Genomic DNA, 17,500 nt, shown 5'->3' on the forward strand with positions numbered 1-17,500 from the left:
TATTCTCTATATTGCTCTTTAATTACATTGAGATTCTAAAATAAGGATTGATATATATTATAAGAAAATATATTTCTACACAAATATATATATATATATATATATATATATATATATATTCACATGCAAAAAATGTTTTAATATGTACTTTTTTTTTCAAACTAAATTTTTGATTTATTTTATTGTATTTTTTTATTATTCGATTTACGGAAATAATCTTTCTTTAATATAGTTTAGTATTTTACGTGTAAATTTATTTTGACGCAATCAGACACATGTCTAACTTGTTTCTTTCCCAGAAATGCTAAGAAATCCCGGTAATTTTAAACTTGTTTATCGTTGTTGATTTTTTTGGGGTTTTTTTTTTTAACTTATATATTTTTTCTTACTCATTTTTGTGAAGCAATGTTAACTCATTGCTGCCAAGCAAGTAACTGAAATATACAATGATGACTATAAAATCTGAAGGAAAACAAAAAATCGATATTTCTTTATATACGGATGTTTTGGTTTTCGATTGTATTAAATATACATTGACGTCCATATAACCGAATCTATTATTACATCTTCTAAATCTAATAATTATCACTTTTCAAAGTTTTTATTTCCTATTAATTTCTGTGTGAGCAGGAGTTTAAGAGTTCATCGGTTAAATATTTTCACACAGACGCATACATACATTTACTGATTTATTTATATAGAATATATATTTTTATATTGTATTAAATTTATATATATATATATATATATATATATATATATATATATATATATATATATATATATATATAGATATATATATAGATATAGATATAGATATAGATATATTAGTAATAAAATGGTTTATTTTATTCAATTCGTGTTTATCCGTTACGACTTTGGATTTTATTGAATTTTATAAATTACTTTTATTGAATTTTATAAATTACTTTTATTGAATTTTATAAATTACCTTTATAAATGAACTTTATAAATTACTTTTATAAAGTGTATTTTTATTTTTAACCGAAAGCATATTAAGATTAGTGTTTGAGTTATATTCAATGGCTACAGTTTAAATTGGAATGATATACACGAATTACCACTTCCACAAATTTGGTAAATTTGTCTTCTGCAATATTATATGATTGAGGAATTCAATTGTATACCGGGGCGCTTCAAAAGTAATGGCTCTTATATTTTTCATCCGGCCGAATGAACAAAAGGGAATTGCAAACTGCATTTTTATGATGACCGAACTTATGCATTTATTATTTTTTGAAGATATTGACCGTGTGAGACTCTAAGTCAGAAGTAGAGATGCGTCATTGAATTTCTGGCCAAAGTGTATTGAAAATGGTGGTGACTGTGTAAAAAAAAAATAAATCCTGGAACACAAAAAGGTCGCTCGTTTTAATGGTACCACTCCCGTTTTCGTAGCTCTTCAACTTTTTGAGGTAAAAATAGGAGGAATTACTTTTAAACCGACTCGTGTACAAGGCGACAAATTTCATAATATAGAGAGCAAACTATTAATTCAAAAATATTAATATACTCTCGTTCCGTCAACCATGACCGGATAGAAGTCTGCAGTAATTCGCAATTGAATATTCTTGGCGTTTAAGGTTCAATCCTCCGTGCGGGCAACACTAAGTAAACAATTGCGAATTAGTTAACACTTATACTCCATCGTGGCTGACGGAACAAGAGCATGCTGTGCCGTGGAGTAAATAATGAGTTTTATTCAAAATTCAGGGCAGATACTCGTTCGACGGAAAGATTCCCGAGGTAGACAGAAAGATTCCTGAGTTCAATGAGATACACCCAAATAAATTCAGAGGCCGAAACGTTTTGAGAATGATTCTCTTGATGAGAATAGTAATCTGAACTACCCAAAAAAAGCACAAATTATCCTCATCTAAAAAATTCAGAAACATATTTTATTTTGACCTTACTTCGCCCCAAACCAAGCAAATTGTTGCTAATATACAGTTAGAAAACGGGGGACAGGGAAGGGATTCAAAAATAATTTAAAGAAAGTAACTATAAGAGGAGAACGTTCCGGCATCTAAACATCTCTATAGTAAAGGGGTGGAATTTTGTTAATTTTCTGGTTGTTCGAGTCTATGTAAGTTGAAAAGCACATTAGATTGAAGTAGTTGTAAAAGAAACACGAGGATGTAATAAGCCGGTGATGGGGTTAAAGCAGGATATAGTAATAATTTGGTTAAATAAAAAAACACGGGAAAAAAACGAAAGAAAAATGAAAGTAGAAACATTCCGGATCAACGCCGAGTAGGGACAGTTTATATACAATGACGTAGCAGAATAAAAGTAAAACGTAAATAAATGAATTGCTATCGAATAAGCTGCAATCACCAAATATTGAAGGACTTTAGTAAACTTACATGTTTGGAAAAATATTTCCGAGTTTCTTTTTTTTTTATAAACGCATTTGTCGAACCTAAATCAAACGGTAACACGAATATATGATCTAACGAATATATGATCTAACGGACTTTGATCAAACGGTATAAACTGTAACACGAATATATGATTTAACGCACTTTAATCAGACGGTATAAACTGTAACACGAATATATATTTTAACAGACTTTCACCAGACGGTATAAACTGTAACACGACTATATGATTTAACGCACTTTGATGAGACGGTATAAACTGTAACACGAATATATGATTTAATGGATTTTGATCAGACGGTATAAATTGTAACACGAATATATGATTTAACGGACTTTGATCAGACGGTTAAACTGTAACACGAATATATGATTTAACGGACTTTGATCAGACGGTTAAACTGTAACACGAATATATGATTTAACGGACTTTGATCAGACGGTATAAACTGTAACACGAATATATGATTTAATGGACTTTGATCAGATGGTATAAACTGTAACACGAATATATGATTTAACGGACTTTGATCAGACGGTTAAACTGTAACACGAATATATGATTTAACGCACTTTGATCAGACGGTATAAACTGTAACACGAATATATGATTTAATGGACTTTGATCAGACGGTTAAACTGTAACACGAATATATGATTTAACACACTTTGATCAGACGGTATAAACTGTAACACGAATATATGATTTAACGCACTTTGATCAGACGGTTAAACTGTAACACGAATATATGATTTAACGGACTTTGATCAGACGGTTAAACTGTAACACGAATATATGATTTAACGCACTTTGATCAGACGGTATAAACTGTAACACGAATATATGAATTAACGCACTTTGATCAGACGGTATAAACTGTAACACGACTATATGATTTAACGCACTTTGATGAGACGGTATAAACTGTAACACGAATATATGATTTAATGGATTTTGATCAGACGATATAAACTGTAACACGAATATATGATTTAACGGACTTTGATCAGACGGTTAAACTGTAACACGAATATATGATTTAACGGACTTTGATCAGACGGTATAAACTGTAACACGAATATATGATTTAATGGACTTTGATCAGATGGTATAAACTGTAACACGAATATATGATTTAATGGACTTTGATCAGACTGTATAAACTGTAACACGAATATATGATTTAACGGACTTTGATCAGACGGTATAAACTGCAACACGAATATATGATTTAATGGACTTTGATCAGACGGTATAAACTGTAAAACGAATATATGATTTAACGCACTTTGATCAGACAGTATAAACTGTAACACGAATATATGATTTAACGGACTTTGATCAGACGGTATAAACTGTAACACGAATATATGATTTAACGGACTTTGATCAGACAGTATAAACTGTAGCACGAATATATGATTTAACGGACTTTGATCAGACGGTATAAACTGTAACACGAATATATGATTTAATGGACTTTGATCAGATGGTATAAACTGTAACACGAATATATGATTTAATGGACTTTGATCAGACAGTATAAACTGTAACACGAATATATGATTTAATGGACTTTGATCAGACGGTATAAACTGTAACACGAATATATGATTTAATGGACTTTGATCAGACGGTATAAACTGTAACACGAATATATGATTTAACGGACTTTGATCAGACGGTTAAACTGTAAAATTAATATATGATTTAACGGAGTTTGATCAAACGGTAAAAACTGAAACACGAATATATGATTTAATGGACTTTGATCAGACGGTATAAACTGTAACACGAATATATGATTAAATGGACTTTGATCAAGCGGTATACACTGTAACGCGAATATATTGTCTAACGGAGTTTGATCACACGGTATAACTGTAACACGAATATATGATTTAACGGACTTTGATCAGACTGTATAAACTGTAACACGAGCATATTATTTAACGGACTTTGATCAAACGGTAAAAACTGAAACACGGATATATGTTTTAACAGGCTTTGATCACACTGTATAAACTGTAACAGGAATATATGATTTAATGCACTGATTTAATAATTTAATTAAAAGGTGTCAAGGATGTTTTGTACTGCGAATGGATTATCGAAACCCATGATATTCAAATTCAACAGGAAAATATTATACAATAAAAAGACGCCGCCATATCACAACAAAGAAATATAGAAACTAGCGTATATCGGTGACATAGTTCTTTTAAAATCCAAAGGTTTTCTTTTGTGCATGAATTCGCGGAACAAACCAGTCCGACAGATCGTATTTCTTAAAACCATAGAGGTTGAGCAACGTTTAACCTGGCCAGTACTAAAAGGTGATCATTTTGGGAGACCATTTGCAGTATGAAACAAAAAAATTTGCAAATGCAGATTAATCGAAAAATGAATTCTGGTAATATATTTTATGTATTTGTTTCAATTCATGCTCGCAGGAAACATGAATTGGAATAAATACATTGAAGACATTGCTAAGGCTGCTGCAAAGAGGGTGGTCTCCCATTACCGTACTAGATAATTACTCACACATGCGAGTATCCTATACCTCTACAAAACCACCATTTGCCCAGGCCTGGAGTATTATTGCCAGATCAGGGCCAGTGCATCTATTTCTAATCTCCGTCTCGTAAACATGGTCCCTTAAAAAGGGTCTTCAATCTAATAGGTTCCACACTCTCCAACATTTGTTTCTTCGCCGCAATGTTGCATCCCTGTGCCAGTTTTACAAGTACTTTAATGGGATGTGTTTTGATGAACACATGCCACTTATACCTCAGCGACGTACAAAGATTAATCTGACAAGCTGTAAACCATCGTTTACTGTTGACGACTTTAGATACCGGAAAGACTTATACTCTAATAGTTTCTTCTCTTGGACAATCAGACTTTGAAATTTCTTCTCCGTTTCCGACATCCCTGACTGTATAAACACGCAGAAGTTTAAATGTATTATGAACAAACATCTCGATACTAAACTCCCTACATAGTTTCTTGTAGCATGGTCCCAGATATTAACCCTACAAGTCCAACTGACAATATGCCTTAGTTAGTGTGAATAATTAATTCCTATTTCATATATGTACTAGCAGTTAAGCCCGGCTTTGCTTGGGTCCTATGTACTGTTCATAACTTTATGTGCATATATATATATATATATATATATATATATATATATATATATATATATATATATATATATATGCACATACAGTTATGAACAGTACATAGGCCCGAGCAAAGCCGGACTGAACTGCTAGTATATATATAAAGACGTCTTTAATCGCGCGTACGCACACACACACACACACACACACACACACATATATATATATGTGTGTGTGTGTGTGTGTGTGTGTGTGTGTATGTGTGTGTGTGTGTGTGTGTGTGTGTGTGTGTGTGCACATATAAGCAATGTTGAGCTTGGCCGTACCAGATGGGTGACCATTTCGAAACGCTAGGTGGTATGTGTACCGCGCCGAGTCGTAGAAATTTCCGGGTTGGTATCTGGGGGCGCATTAATTCACTGGGCGAAATGCAGCCCCCGTCTTCGTTACGATATACATCTAGGAGAAGGAAACCTGTAAAACCTGCGGTCTACTGTAAACTCTGTCCTGTGGCAGCCATCTGCACCGACAAAGATTAGCAATAATACCCAAAAAATTGTGGTTGGTTCTTTCTACACAAAGCCTTCAACACGAGAAACAAATCATCTGTATGTATTTCTTAGCAACTTAGTTGTTGTGGCGGAAGGGCATACGTCGAAATCGACGTGAGAGTCCATCATATAAATATATGTGGAATAGTAAAAAACTATATGTAAATGCATATATGAAATATTAAGAAATTTTATATATACAGGGTGGCGCATAAGTCACTGTGCGGCGCAGAAATATCATCACCATTTTAAAAGAAAATTTCGTTTTTGTAAATCAATGCGTTTTATTAATTCGTTTGTTATTGCATAGCTGTACCTATTTACAATGCCTCCCCACGGGACAGAGTTAGACACCATGGTCGTTTTTTAAAGTGGAGAAAAGGTACAAAAATAAAAATTGTCTCAGTCGTGAAGGGCTGCTCCTGCACCGAAAGAGAACAAGAAATGGAAGTGCAGCATCTCAAGAACAGATGGTATTTATTTGCTCCCCCACTGAGCAAATTAGGCACAAGGCCGTTTTTAATGTGAGGTAAAAACCAGCTCCCCTAAAAGTAGGCAAAAAGGGGGCACTCTGGTTACCAAAAATAATTGTCCCAGTATAGAGGGTTTCCCCTCCATTGACTGGTACAAATTATCTTAAGTGCAGCATCTGCCGGAACAGATACTACACTTTGATCTTGGCCAAGAGGCCAATATGTATCTGTTTTCAATTATTTATGTATAAGAAAATGCCATATAAATAAAAATAGATATATCGGAAAAAATCCTTTTAAAATCGTAAAGTGATTTATGCGCCACCCTGTATATATATATATATATATATATATATATATATATATATATATATATATATATATATATATATATATATATATATTCAATTGAATGTCGTATTGAGCACGACAATTATTCTTTTTTCCGATTTTTCAGGATATCTTTTCGCTTCGCCGAGCGTTTTTTTTTTTTCAGCTGGCATGTTGTATAAAATGGCGCCCAAAAGTTGTTGTTCAGCCATATTCTTCTCAAGGGCTTTCTGTCGGTGCATCCAATCGTCGTCAGGAGCGGTTGTTGTTGTTATAGTTTATAACATAATATAAATACAGCAAACCTCAAAGAAAAGGTAAACGATAACAACAACTATCGCTCCTGACGACGATCGGTTGCAACGATAGAAAGCTTAAGAAGAAGAAGAACTTTTGGCGCCAATATATACAATATGCCAGCTGAAATGAATAAAAGACTGCTCGGCGAATAGAAAAGATATCCAGAAAATTCGGAAAAAGAATAACTGTCGTGTACAATCAGACGTGCTTGAATAATGACTTGCTGCCAAAATATACAAATATATATATATATATATATATATATATATATATATATATATATATATGTATATGTATATATTTGTATATATACATGTATATATATGTATATATATACATATATATACATGTATATATATATGTATATATATGTATATATACATATATATACATGTATATATATATATATATATATATATATATATATATATATATATATATATATACAGCAACTTTGTGCTTATTCTTTATTTTTAAACATCGCCTAATATTTATTTTTTGGGGGGAGGCGACAGAAGTAGTAATGCATGTTTAATTTAATATTTAATTTAATATTCATGCATTATTATTTTGGGGTTGCGTGACACATTTCAGATAATCTTTAAGCTTCAGTGGCCCCTAACAAAAATGCGGAAACGGTTGAAATTTTCCCGTTTAGTCCTGCTTTGTTTTATTTATATAGAGATGCATAAATCATGCTTTTTATGGGCATGAAGTTGTTTTCTGTCTTTGCAAACCTTTAAATTGATTAAATAGGGTTGTGTTTCATTTAAAGATATGCTTTGTTATTTAATAGAAATGAAAACGTTCTGCTTTTTTTTTATTTTGAAGCTTTTTAACCACCAGTGCTAAGACTAATTCATAAGTAAGGCACCTGTTAAAACCATATACACACAAACTATATACATATCTGCGTGTATATATATATATATATATATATATATATATATATATATATATATATATATATATATATGTTTGTGTGTGTGTGTGTGTGTGTGTGTGTATAATACAATTATAGTTTTCTCAATTATTATATATCTCTATCTCTACTATTATGTAAAGTGAACTTTGTGTGTTCGTTCCCTATGGACTAGAAAACGGTTAGGCCGATTTTCATTAAATTTCACAGGAAGGTAATTTATGTGCCTAGCAGTGTTTTGAAATAGGTTTTATATCAGAATGTCTTTGATAAGTATGGATAATCGATAATCGAAATAATCCGTTGAAAGAAAGAACGGTCGACAGAGCCTAACATTACAAGTGCCTGTTAGAAGTTTTATTACCACACAAGCCGAAAGGCCGACATATAAAATCAACAGTAAGTTTTTTTTTGTATGACAGGAGTGCATTCGAAATGAATGTTTCTGTTTAAAGCACAATTACACTATAATACATGAATTTTTTTATTTTAAACTTAAATTCAAGCTATTATCACCCAGCAGTAAGGCCAGGAATCTAAAAGCAAAATTAGGTTCTTTGATATGACAGGGGAGCCTTTTAAATGACTGCTTTTGTTTACAGCTTAGTTTTACCATGATACTTGACTTTTGAATTTTAAACTTTAATTCAAGTTATTATACATGAAAAAATTATTTTATAATGCAAATGTAGGTTGTCTAAAGTGCAATGTAGACTACAATGTATTGTTGACTAAGTGACTGTTCAGAGGCATGTGATCTTTCCTCGCAGTGCACCGCTATGGGTTCCCAACTAGAGCAGACAATCAATCGATTTTATTGAAAAATGGGCTTTTTAATATATTTTGATGACAATAGAATATGGGAGCGTGAAACATTTGTTGATTATCATTCAATAACGAGCAATATATATATATATATATATATATATATATATATATATATATATATATTATTTATTTGCTCTATCTTGTATATCGAGCATATCTTATTTAGGTGGGATAGTATTTATAGAATATTACTGCTAGTAATATCTTATAAAATCACAGGTTTCCATACCAGTTGATTGTTAGATAATTTTATTCTGAAGTATATATATATATATATATATATATATATATATATATATATATATATATATATATATATATATATATATATAATTATATATATATTATTAATTTATTATATATATACAATTATATATATATAATAAATTAATAATTAAATAAATATAAACATTGTTATATATATTACAATTATTAATATTATCTAAGTAGATATATAAAATATTTTATATAATAAATTAATAAATTAATAAAATACTAAATCCAATATTTTTTTAGTATATCAAAATTAATGCAATTTATTAATACAAATATTTAAATTTTAGTGATTTTATTTGAAAATTCAACATGGCGTAATAATAGATGAAATAAATTTAATTGCAACTTCTTTTCCAATTTTCGGATTTCGTAATCATGTCCAAATGCATTTTATTTTCTTTTGGTGGATGGATAGTTGTTATTTCGTCTGAGGTGTTAAGGGTAGTATAACTTCATTGATTGATATAATAATTAAATGGTTTTACACTACAAAACAGTTAATGTCAAGAATTGTAAATGGCAACGTAATTAAAGGAATAAATTGTAAGATGGTCAACACCATGAAATTTGGAATATAGACTTTTGTCATTTGTTTGTTGTGTTCTGCAATTACATTGAGCTTCATAAATTAAGAATTTGTATATAAAAAAAATAGTGAAATATAATCGAAAAAATCATATTTCCACAGAAATATATATGTATATTTCCCAAACTACTACCTAGATAGTAATAAAAAAATGTTAGAGGAAAGTGTTTGTATACGGATGTAAATTATTGCGTTTATTTATTTTAATATTTTGCATTTAAACTTTAATTGAAATTGCGTTTACATATTTGTTGTTATTGGGTATTATTATCGTTATTGGATATTTCACATAAACTGATTTTTTTGTGGTTGTAACATCGAATATGTTTATGTAATTGTTGGTTAATCTATCGTTATCAGATTGTAGCCATATGAGTGAAACTGATGAAAAAATAACCTATTTATTAGAGATGGTTGATATATATATATATATATATATATATATATATATATATATATATATATATATATATAATTTTTTTTAAGCCAAAGACAATGCTGGGAAATACCGGAATTATGAAAGCAAAGAAAGAAAAACAAACAAATGTAGACGGGTGTGCTTGTTTGTTTTTCGTTCTTTACTTTCCCCGGTATTTCCCCGCATTGTCTTTGGCTTTAAAAAATTCTATATATATCTTTACCAACAATGCTTCAAGCAAACTACTACCTACTCTTATATATATATATATATATATATATATATATATATATATATATATATATATATATATATATATATATATATATATATATTTCTTAATTTTCGGATTACCGTAAAATCCCATCTTATATGAACATATGTTTTCTCCAGCGCAAAATTTGTAGTCTATAGTTTTACTTGTTCCTTAGAATTTATTATAATACTTAAAATTTTATCATTAGCACCAGCAATGGAAAATTAAGTTTAAAAAAGAAAACAAAAATAAAAATTAAAAAAAAAAAACAATAAAAAAAATCGATTTGGGAATCGAAAGATAAAAACAACTTTTCGGATTCGGATACCGATTCCAATATCTCCCCAAAAAGTTCCGATTTTCCGATTTCCGGTTCCGATAATCGTCCCAACACTACTGTTTATATTGAAATATTGAAACCATTCATTCGCATAAAGATATCGAACTAATCAGAATCAGTAAATAATTTCGATGAATAAATGAGTCAGAACAAAGTTTTATGGAACATTAATATACACAAATACTACTGTAGGTATTCAGTTGGTTATCTTGCTTGCGTGTGTCTCGACAAATGTTATATATCGACCCCAAGGGACTGTATGAACCTCTGGGAATGTTGAAATACAAAGAAAGAAAACAGTTTTGTTTACCTGCTTTTTCCGTAGGGTTCTCCGTTAATGTGATGCTCGATTGCCGATTATTACACCGGGTTGTAATACCCGCATTACTGCTAGTGTTATTGTTGCTGTTGTTGTTGGTGTTATTGTGACTGCTCGTGTTCGTTTGACTATTGTTGTTACTGCTGTTGTTTGAGCTGGTGTTGCTGTTCGAACTGCTGGCACTCGAGCCATTGTAATGGCCATCGGGTGAAGTCGTACCCCCATTTGTATTAGTCCGTGCCTCCAGGTGCTGTACCACCGTCATTCCCGAAGTTGGTGGGCCCTGTTGCTGGTGCGCCTGTGGACCCGGGTGGCTGTGGTGTTGCTGGTGGGGATGGTGGTGGTGCTGTTGGTGATGCGGATGGTGTTGATGATGTGGATGGTGGGATGACGGAGGGGGTCCACCTCCGCCGCCGCCACCACCGCCTCCGCCGCCGGTGGTCGCGGCAGCGGCGGCCGCGGCGGCTGCAGCGGCCGCAGCCGCCGCCGACGCTTCGCTGACCAGTTCATCAAGACACAGCGTATCGTTAAGCGAGTCCATGGAGTTGGGCGCCGGCACGTCGACGACGTTATAGCCGTTGTTGTAACTTGAATAGTAATAGCTCCTGGCCCGCAACAGGTCGGCAATCTCCACGCTGCCGCCCCGGGGGTGCCCGGCTGCCTTGGCCGCCGCCAACTCCGACACTGTCAAAGCTGCCGACGTCAATGCCGTCAACGCCGCCGTAGTGAAAACTTGTGCGGACGCTAACGTCAAAATTGGGCGCCTCTCGGCCCCAAATTTTGCCCAAATTTACGAAACTACGGCTATGTTACCTAATAGCCAACTCCTGTAATTATGGTGTACTTGTTAAACTCTGCGTCGATATGTCTTGGTATAATAAAAATGTGTGTCAATACTGAATTAACTTCCCAAGGCGTGTCACTGACATGAATAATCTGTTGCACCTTGAGATATATTTAGCAACCCAATCAAAATGCTATATTTCCCCAACAGCAGCGAAGCTCCGATATTGGTCTTATATTATAGACATGGGTGTGTATATATAATGATTTATACGCCAGTGTATGTGTGAAGTATATATCCGTGAACTGGTGTGTGTATGCGTATCCCATATATTTAAATAAATTGGAATTTTATTTTAGCAGTGTGTATTTTAGCCAGGTGTCATGTGTGTATAGATATATATTAGTTTTCGATTTGTGTTATGTTTAAAAATATATTAAGGAATATGTACATATATAATGTTTACGTTGTTTTTTGTTAAAAGATAGAAAACGGAATTTATAGATTAATTTTATTAATTGTGGGAACAGATTTAAAATTTGTAAACAATTTTTCATAGGGAATTATATTTTGTTTATATATTTTAATTGTTATTACTTTATTCGTTGTATGTAAATATATGTATGTATTAATTTTATATATATGCGTGTGTGTTACTTTTATTTATTTAGCTATTTATATTTACTTTATCTATGATATGCTAGTTTATTTTTAAATAAACACTAATATTTTCTTTTTTGCTTGAAGTTAAAATTATTTTAGCCAAAGAAATTACTTCACTTACTGTAAAAAATACTTCCTTTTTTTTTTTTTGCTTTTAAATCTGCAGTCAGAAAATCCAGATCACAGCGTTTATCTTTCTACTAAAACTTGTAAGAAAGTCGATTAACAAACGTAAGAATAGCCAAACATATAACAAGTATGTGTCGACAAGCACATAGCAAAATAAGAGGTTTATGTTTGAGCTTTGCGTTTGTTTGTACCTATTTCTTGATACGTATCTACTTTTTCGTGTTTGTATATTGCTTGCTCGCAAAATAGGTTTTGTTTAGCCAGCTTATCAAATCTGAACTGTTTAGTAAATAGAGTCTTTTCTTATGTCAACATGACCGGATCGCATATCTTGTCTATAGCGTAAAGAGTATTGTCGCGTAAGATTTCACGCATTGTATAGATTTAATATATAGTTATATGATCGTCAAACATTATTACATCTGATTAAAACGTATTCTTTTGAATACAATGTAAATACTATAGACAATATAATTTGAAGTTTTTCTTCATATAAAAAAATACAATAAATTAATTTTAAATATTTTAAATAATATAAATGATAATAATATCGAAATGTTTTAAAATAAAAAAATTATTATAAGATTTAAATTATATATTTTTCAGACAATATCTACATGTGTGTGTGTGTATCTTTTTTCCTATTAGAAATATAAATAGTGTATATATCTATATATATAAATATATATATGTGTGTGTATATAGGTGTCTCTATATATATATCTATATATATATATGAGTGTGCGTTACTCTATATAATTGTATATATTAAATAAATACATACATATATATGATATATATATACATATATATTATATGGTCTTTGACGATATTGTCGGGTGTATTTATAATTATATCAAAATTCTATACAATAAATTACATTTACGGTAAACATGTAAATTTGAATTTGATTTAAAGTTATCCCATGATATGACGTTGTAATAAATATGATAAATTATTATTCTTTAATAATATGAACTAATTATAGGAATGATATTGATTATATTTACTGGAGTTGACTTATAACTGAAATAAAATCTACCTTCTGTTTTAATGACTACTAGTTACAAATTAGTTACTTTTTCGCTGTTATCTTTGATTTAAAAAAAAAAATTCGAATGTAAAAATGACCATTTACAACTGTTATCATTAGAACAAGAAAATGAGTTATTTTCAAAATTTATTAAATAGATTTAACTAAACATGAAACTACTCGTTAAAACTTAGATAACACATATTAATTATACATGCATTATATAATGCATATAACATATATATATATATGTGTGTGTGTGTGTGTGTGTGTGTTTAATTGATTTGTTTAGTTATATAACGCTTTAATTATTATATATAAAATTAGTTTATTTTTTAAAATACTACTACTTGAGACATGTATAAAATTATGAATATAGAAATATATATATGTATGTGTGTGTGTGTGTGTGTTATGAAATTTAGATTGTTTTTGTTCTAAAACAATATGTAAAACTCGTGGTTCAAATAAATATGTAAGTATTATATAAGTATTTATTTATTTGTATTGATTTAAATTTTGTTTTGTTTTTTTTTCACAGACGCAAACTATTTATGTATTTCTTATTTACAACTACGCAAAAAACAAAAAATTGGATTATCCTGAATATTTTTTTTTTGCACTTTAGAAATCACTTAGAGTATAGTTGCATACGCATATATACGTGTACATATGTATATATACGTGTACATATGTATATATACGTGTGCATATGTGTGTATTTTGTGTTTTCTTTTCTTACCTTTATTTACTATTTTATGTTTTTTTTTTCACGTTTTCTTTATGTTTAAAAAATAAATATCACCTGTTTGGTCAAATTACAACCTTTTTTTTTATCTCAAAGAATATGACCAATTTACGGTTCTCTAAGAATTATTCGAACCTCGAATAAGTCAATCAATCAGGGTTATATTAAAATTCCGATTAAATCCAGTCTGGTTTGCCCCCCCTTTTCTTTCTTTTTTTTTTTTTTTTTTTTTAATTTTAGCCGTGCGCTGTGTACCCAAGCTTTAAAATGAATCCATATAAGTTAATAGTTCGCGCTTTTGTAGTACATACAAGATGTTTTCTTTTCTTTAGATAGATCCGTTTGTAACAGAAACCTTTCCCAATGAATACGAAACGTATTATGCTCCGAGCATAATACTACAAGACAGTATATATATATATTTTTTTTTTTTCTTTTGACTTATATATTATATTATTCGTATACTTCCTGGGTGTGGTTGAAGTTCGTTGTGATTACTATGTTTTATAGAAGTCGATTTGGATGTAAACGTGTACATAAATAAATACATATATATATCAATAACAAATATTTAAAATAGGCATATATATATATATATATGATCGCATATGTATATATATGTGTATGTATATGTGTGAGTGTGTGCGTGTACTTTGTATTTATTACAGTTTGTTATAAGCCCGTATCTTTATGCATCAGAATCAATTCCGTTTACCTCTTATCCATCATTCCAGTGATGACAATCGAATCACCACGGATGGTTATGTAACGCTGTTTCACGCTAATTCGTCTAATTATAGCCAATCATAAACAAAGAGATATCTTCATATACATATATATATATGTCAACAGATGTGTAATAATTCTTATTAAAATAAGTATTGAGTCACTAAAGTCGATATGTGAACGTGTAAACTATTTACACAGATATATTTGCATACGAATTTAAATATGTATACATATCTAAACAAAGTTATTAATTTTATCGATATAATTTTAAAAGACTGTATTCTCCAAGTAATGACGATAAGTGATGTTTAAAGTTTCTCGCGGATTAAATTAATAAAAAATGACATCAGATTTTCACAGTAAACATTACTTATTAAATATATACGTTCTATAGTTTTTTTTTTATCGTATTGAAAAAAAAAAGGTGTAACTCGTCGATATGATATCGATACCTATTTATTATATGTATATAATATATATTTTATTTTTCAGTGATGATATTCAAATATTTTATCTGTGTGCAGATATGTATTGAATATATATATATGTATATATATATATGTATTATATATATATGTATTATATATAAATATATATATATAGTGTTTTGTATTTATCAAACGTGAAATTATTTCAACGTATGTATTTCTGCTTATTTACAATACGTATATGTATATTGTTATATATGTGTGTGTGTGTGTGTGTGTGTGTGTGTGTGTGTGTGTATATATAATTTGTTTCACTAAAAAGAAAAAAATTAAACGTTCACACACGTGGACTTTGATAAACAACACGCTTAAATATATATTTTCCGCATTTTTTTTCTCGTCATTCAATTATTATTTTCCTCCAAAACACATTTTTTTTTCGTTTTTTTTTTTTTTTTAAATGTGTTTCTTTCGTTTTCCTGTTTCCGTTGGTTATAATTTTGTTATGGTTCGTTTTCTTGGTTGGAATTTGTCAAAGAAAAAAAGAATAATACGTATACAATAGGTATATGGAATCCTGTACATTCACCGAATACAATAGAAAGGTGAATGTCGACCGTAGTAGTAAGCCTTACTGTCGGCCGAGCAGTTTTGCGCTTGCCTCAAAACCGAACGCAGCAACTCATTTGGGGGGTGGAGACGTTACATGCTCCACACACGGGCACTTTCTCAACGGGCAGCGGAAGTGGGAGTAGAGAAATGAAACAGAAACAAACAAAAAAAATATCCACAGGAAACAAACTATATACAAAAAAAAAAGTAAATACATAAAATGATGATAGCGTGGTCGCTGATTGGTCACTTTTTGACGCGCGGATTCTGATTGGCTGAGATGTTTCCTGATCGACAAAATTCAGCGTCCATTACAGCGAAAGACAATCTTCTGCTACCGACTTCACAACTACGACAACTGCCTGAACTACTATTAAAACTACTACTACTACTACTACTACTACGACCACTACGACCACTACTGCTACCACTATTACTACCATACTTTTTTTTTTTTTACTATTGAGTAACTAAACTTAAGTTCCGACATTTTATTACTGATAATTATTATTATTACGAAGACAAAACTTGACAATTCGTTCGTTTACTTCCGTAGAGTAACATCAATTTCGAAGGCACTTTTGATGTAGATATACGCCTTGTTCGTGTTTGTACACCGAATATACACCAAATATACGCACATACAACAAAAAATGTACATGGGCACACCTGTTTACAAACATATACACATAAAAGATATATACGCATACATACATACATACATACATACATATATATGTATATATTTAAGACGTATATTTAATATATGTAAACTATATATGATATATATTATATATATAATATATACATTACATATATGTAACCTGCATATTTTCTATATATAAAACACACACACACACACACACACACACACACACACATATATATATATATTCTTTTATTGTAAATTATGAAAATATATGGGACAATGAGCATTTCGTCAGGCTAACACACACACACACACACACACATATGTGCGTGTGTGTGTGTTTTAATGTACGTGTGTGTATGTATGTGTATGTGTATGTGTGTATGTTTTAGTGTGTCATAGTTTGAATTAGTACCATCATGTGTGGAATTTCAGAAAAAAATACTCGTCTAATCAGCCATGTTGAAAAGCTGTAATACAGCGAAACATCCGTCCGTGGATAATCACACACACACACACACACACACACACACACACACACACACACACACACACACACTCACACACACACACACACGCACACACACTTATATATATATAT

At 30.7% G+C, this 17,500-nt stretch overlaps 1 protein-coding gene across 1 annotated transcript in view; it reads right to left on the bottom strand.

Moving 5' to 3' along the window:
* LOC145297518 (pituitary homeobox 3-like) overlaps positions 1–16,641 on the bottom strand; it is a 269,787-nt gene extending 253,146 nt beyond the window's left edge. The window contains exon 1 of the mRNA XM_080143428.1: positions 11,116–16,641. Within this exon, the coding sequence (XP_079999554.1) occupies positions 11,116–11,665 (550 nt within the window). The 5' untranslated portion in view covers positions 11,666–16,641. The remainder of the gene's footprint in view (positions 1–11,115) is intronic.
* Positions 16,642–17,500: the final 859 nt, after the last annotated feature.

Source organism: Euprymna scolopes, chromosome 18, assembly GCF_053919585.1.
Source record: "Euprymna scolopes isolate OS-2025 chromosome 18, ASM5391958v1, whole genome shotgun sequence".
NCBI lineage: Eukaryota > Metazoa > Mollusca > Cephalopoda > Sepiida > Sepiolidae > Euprymna > Euprymna scolopes.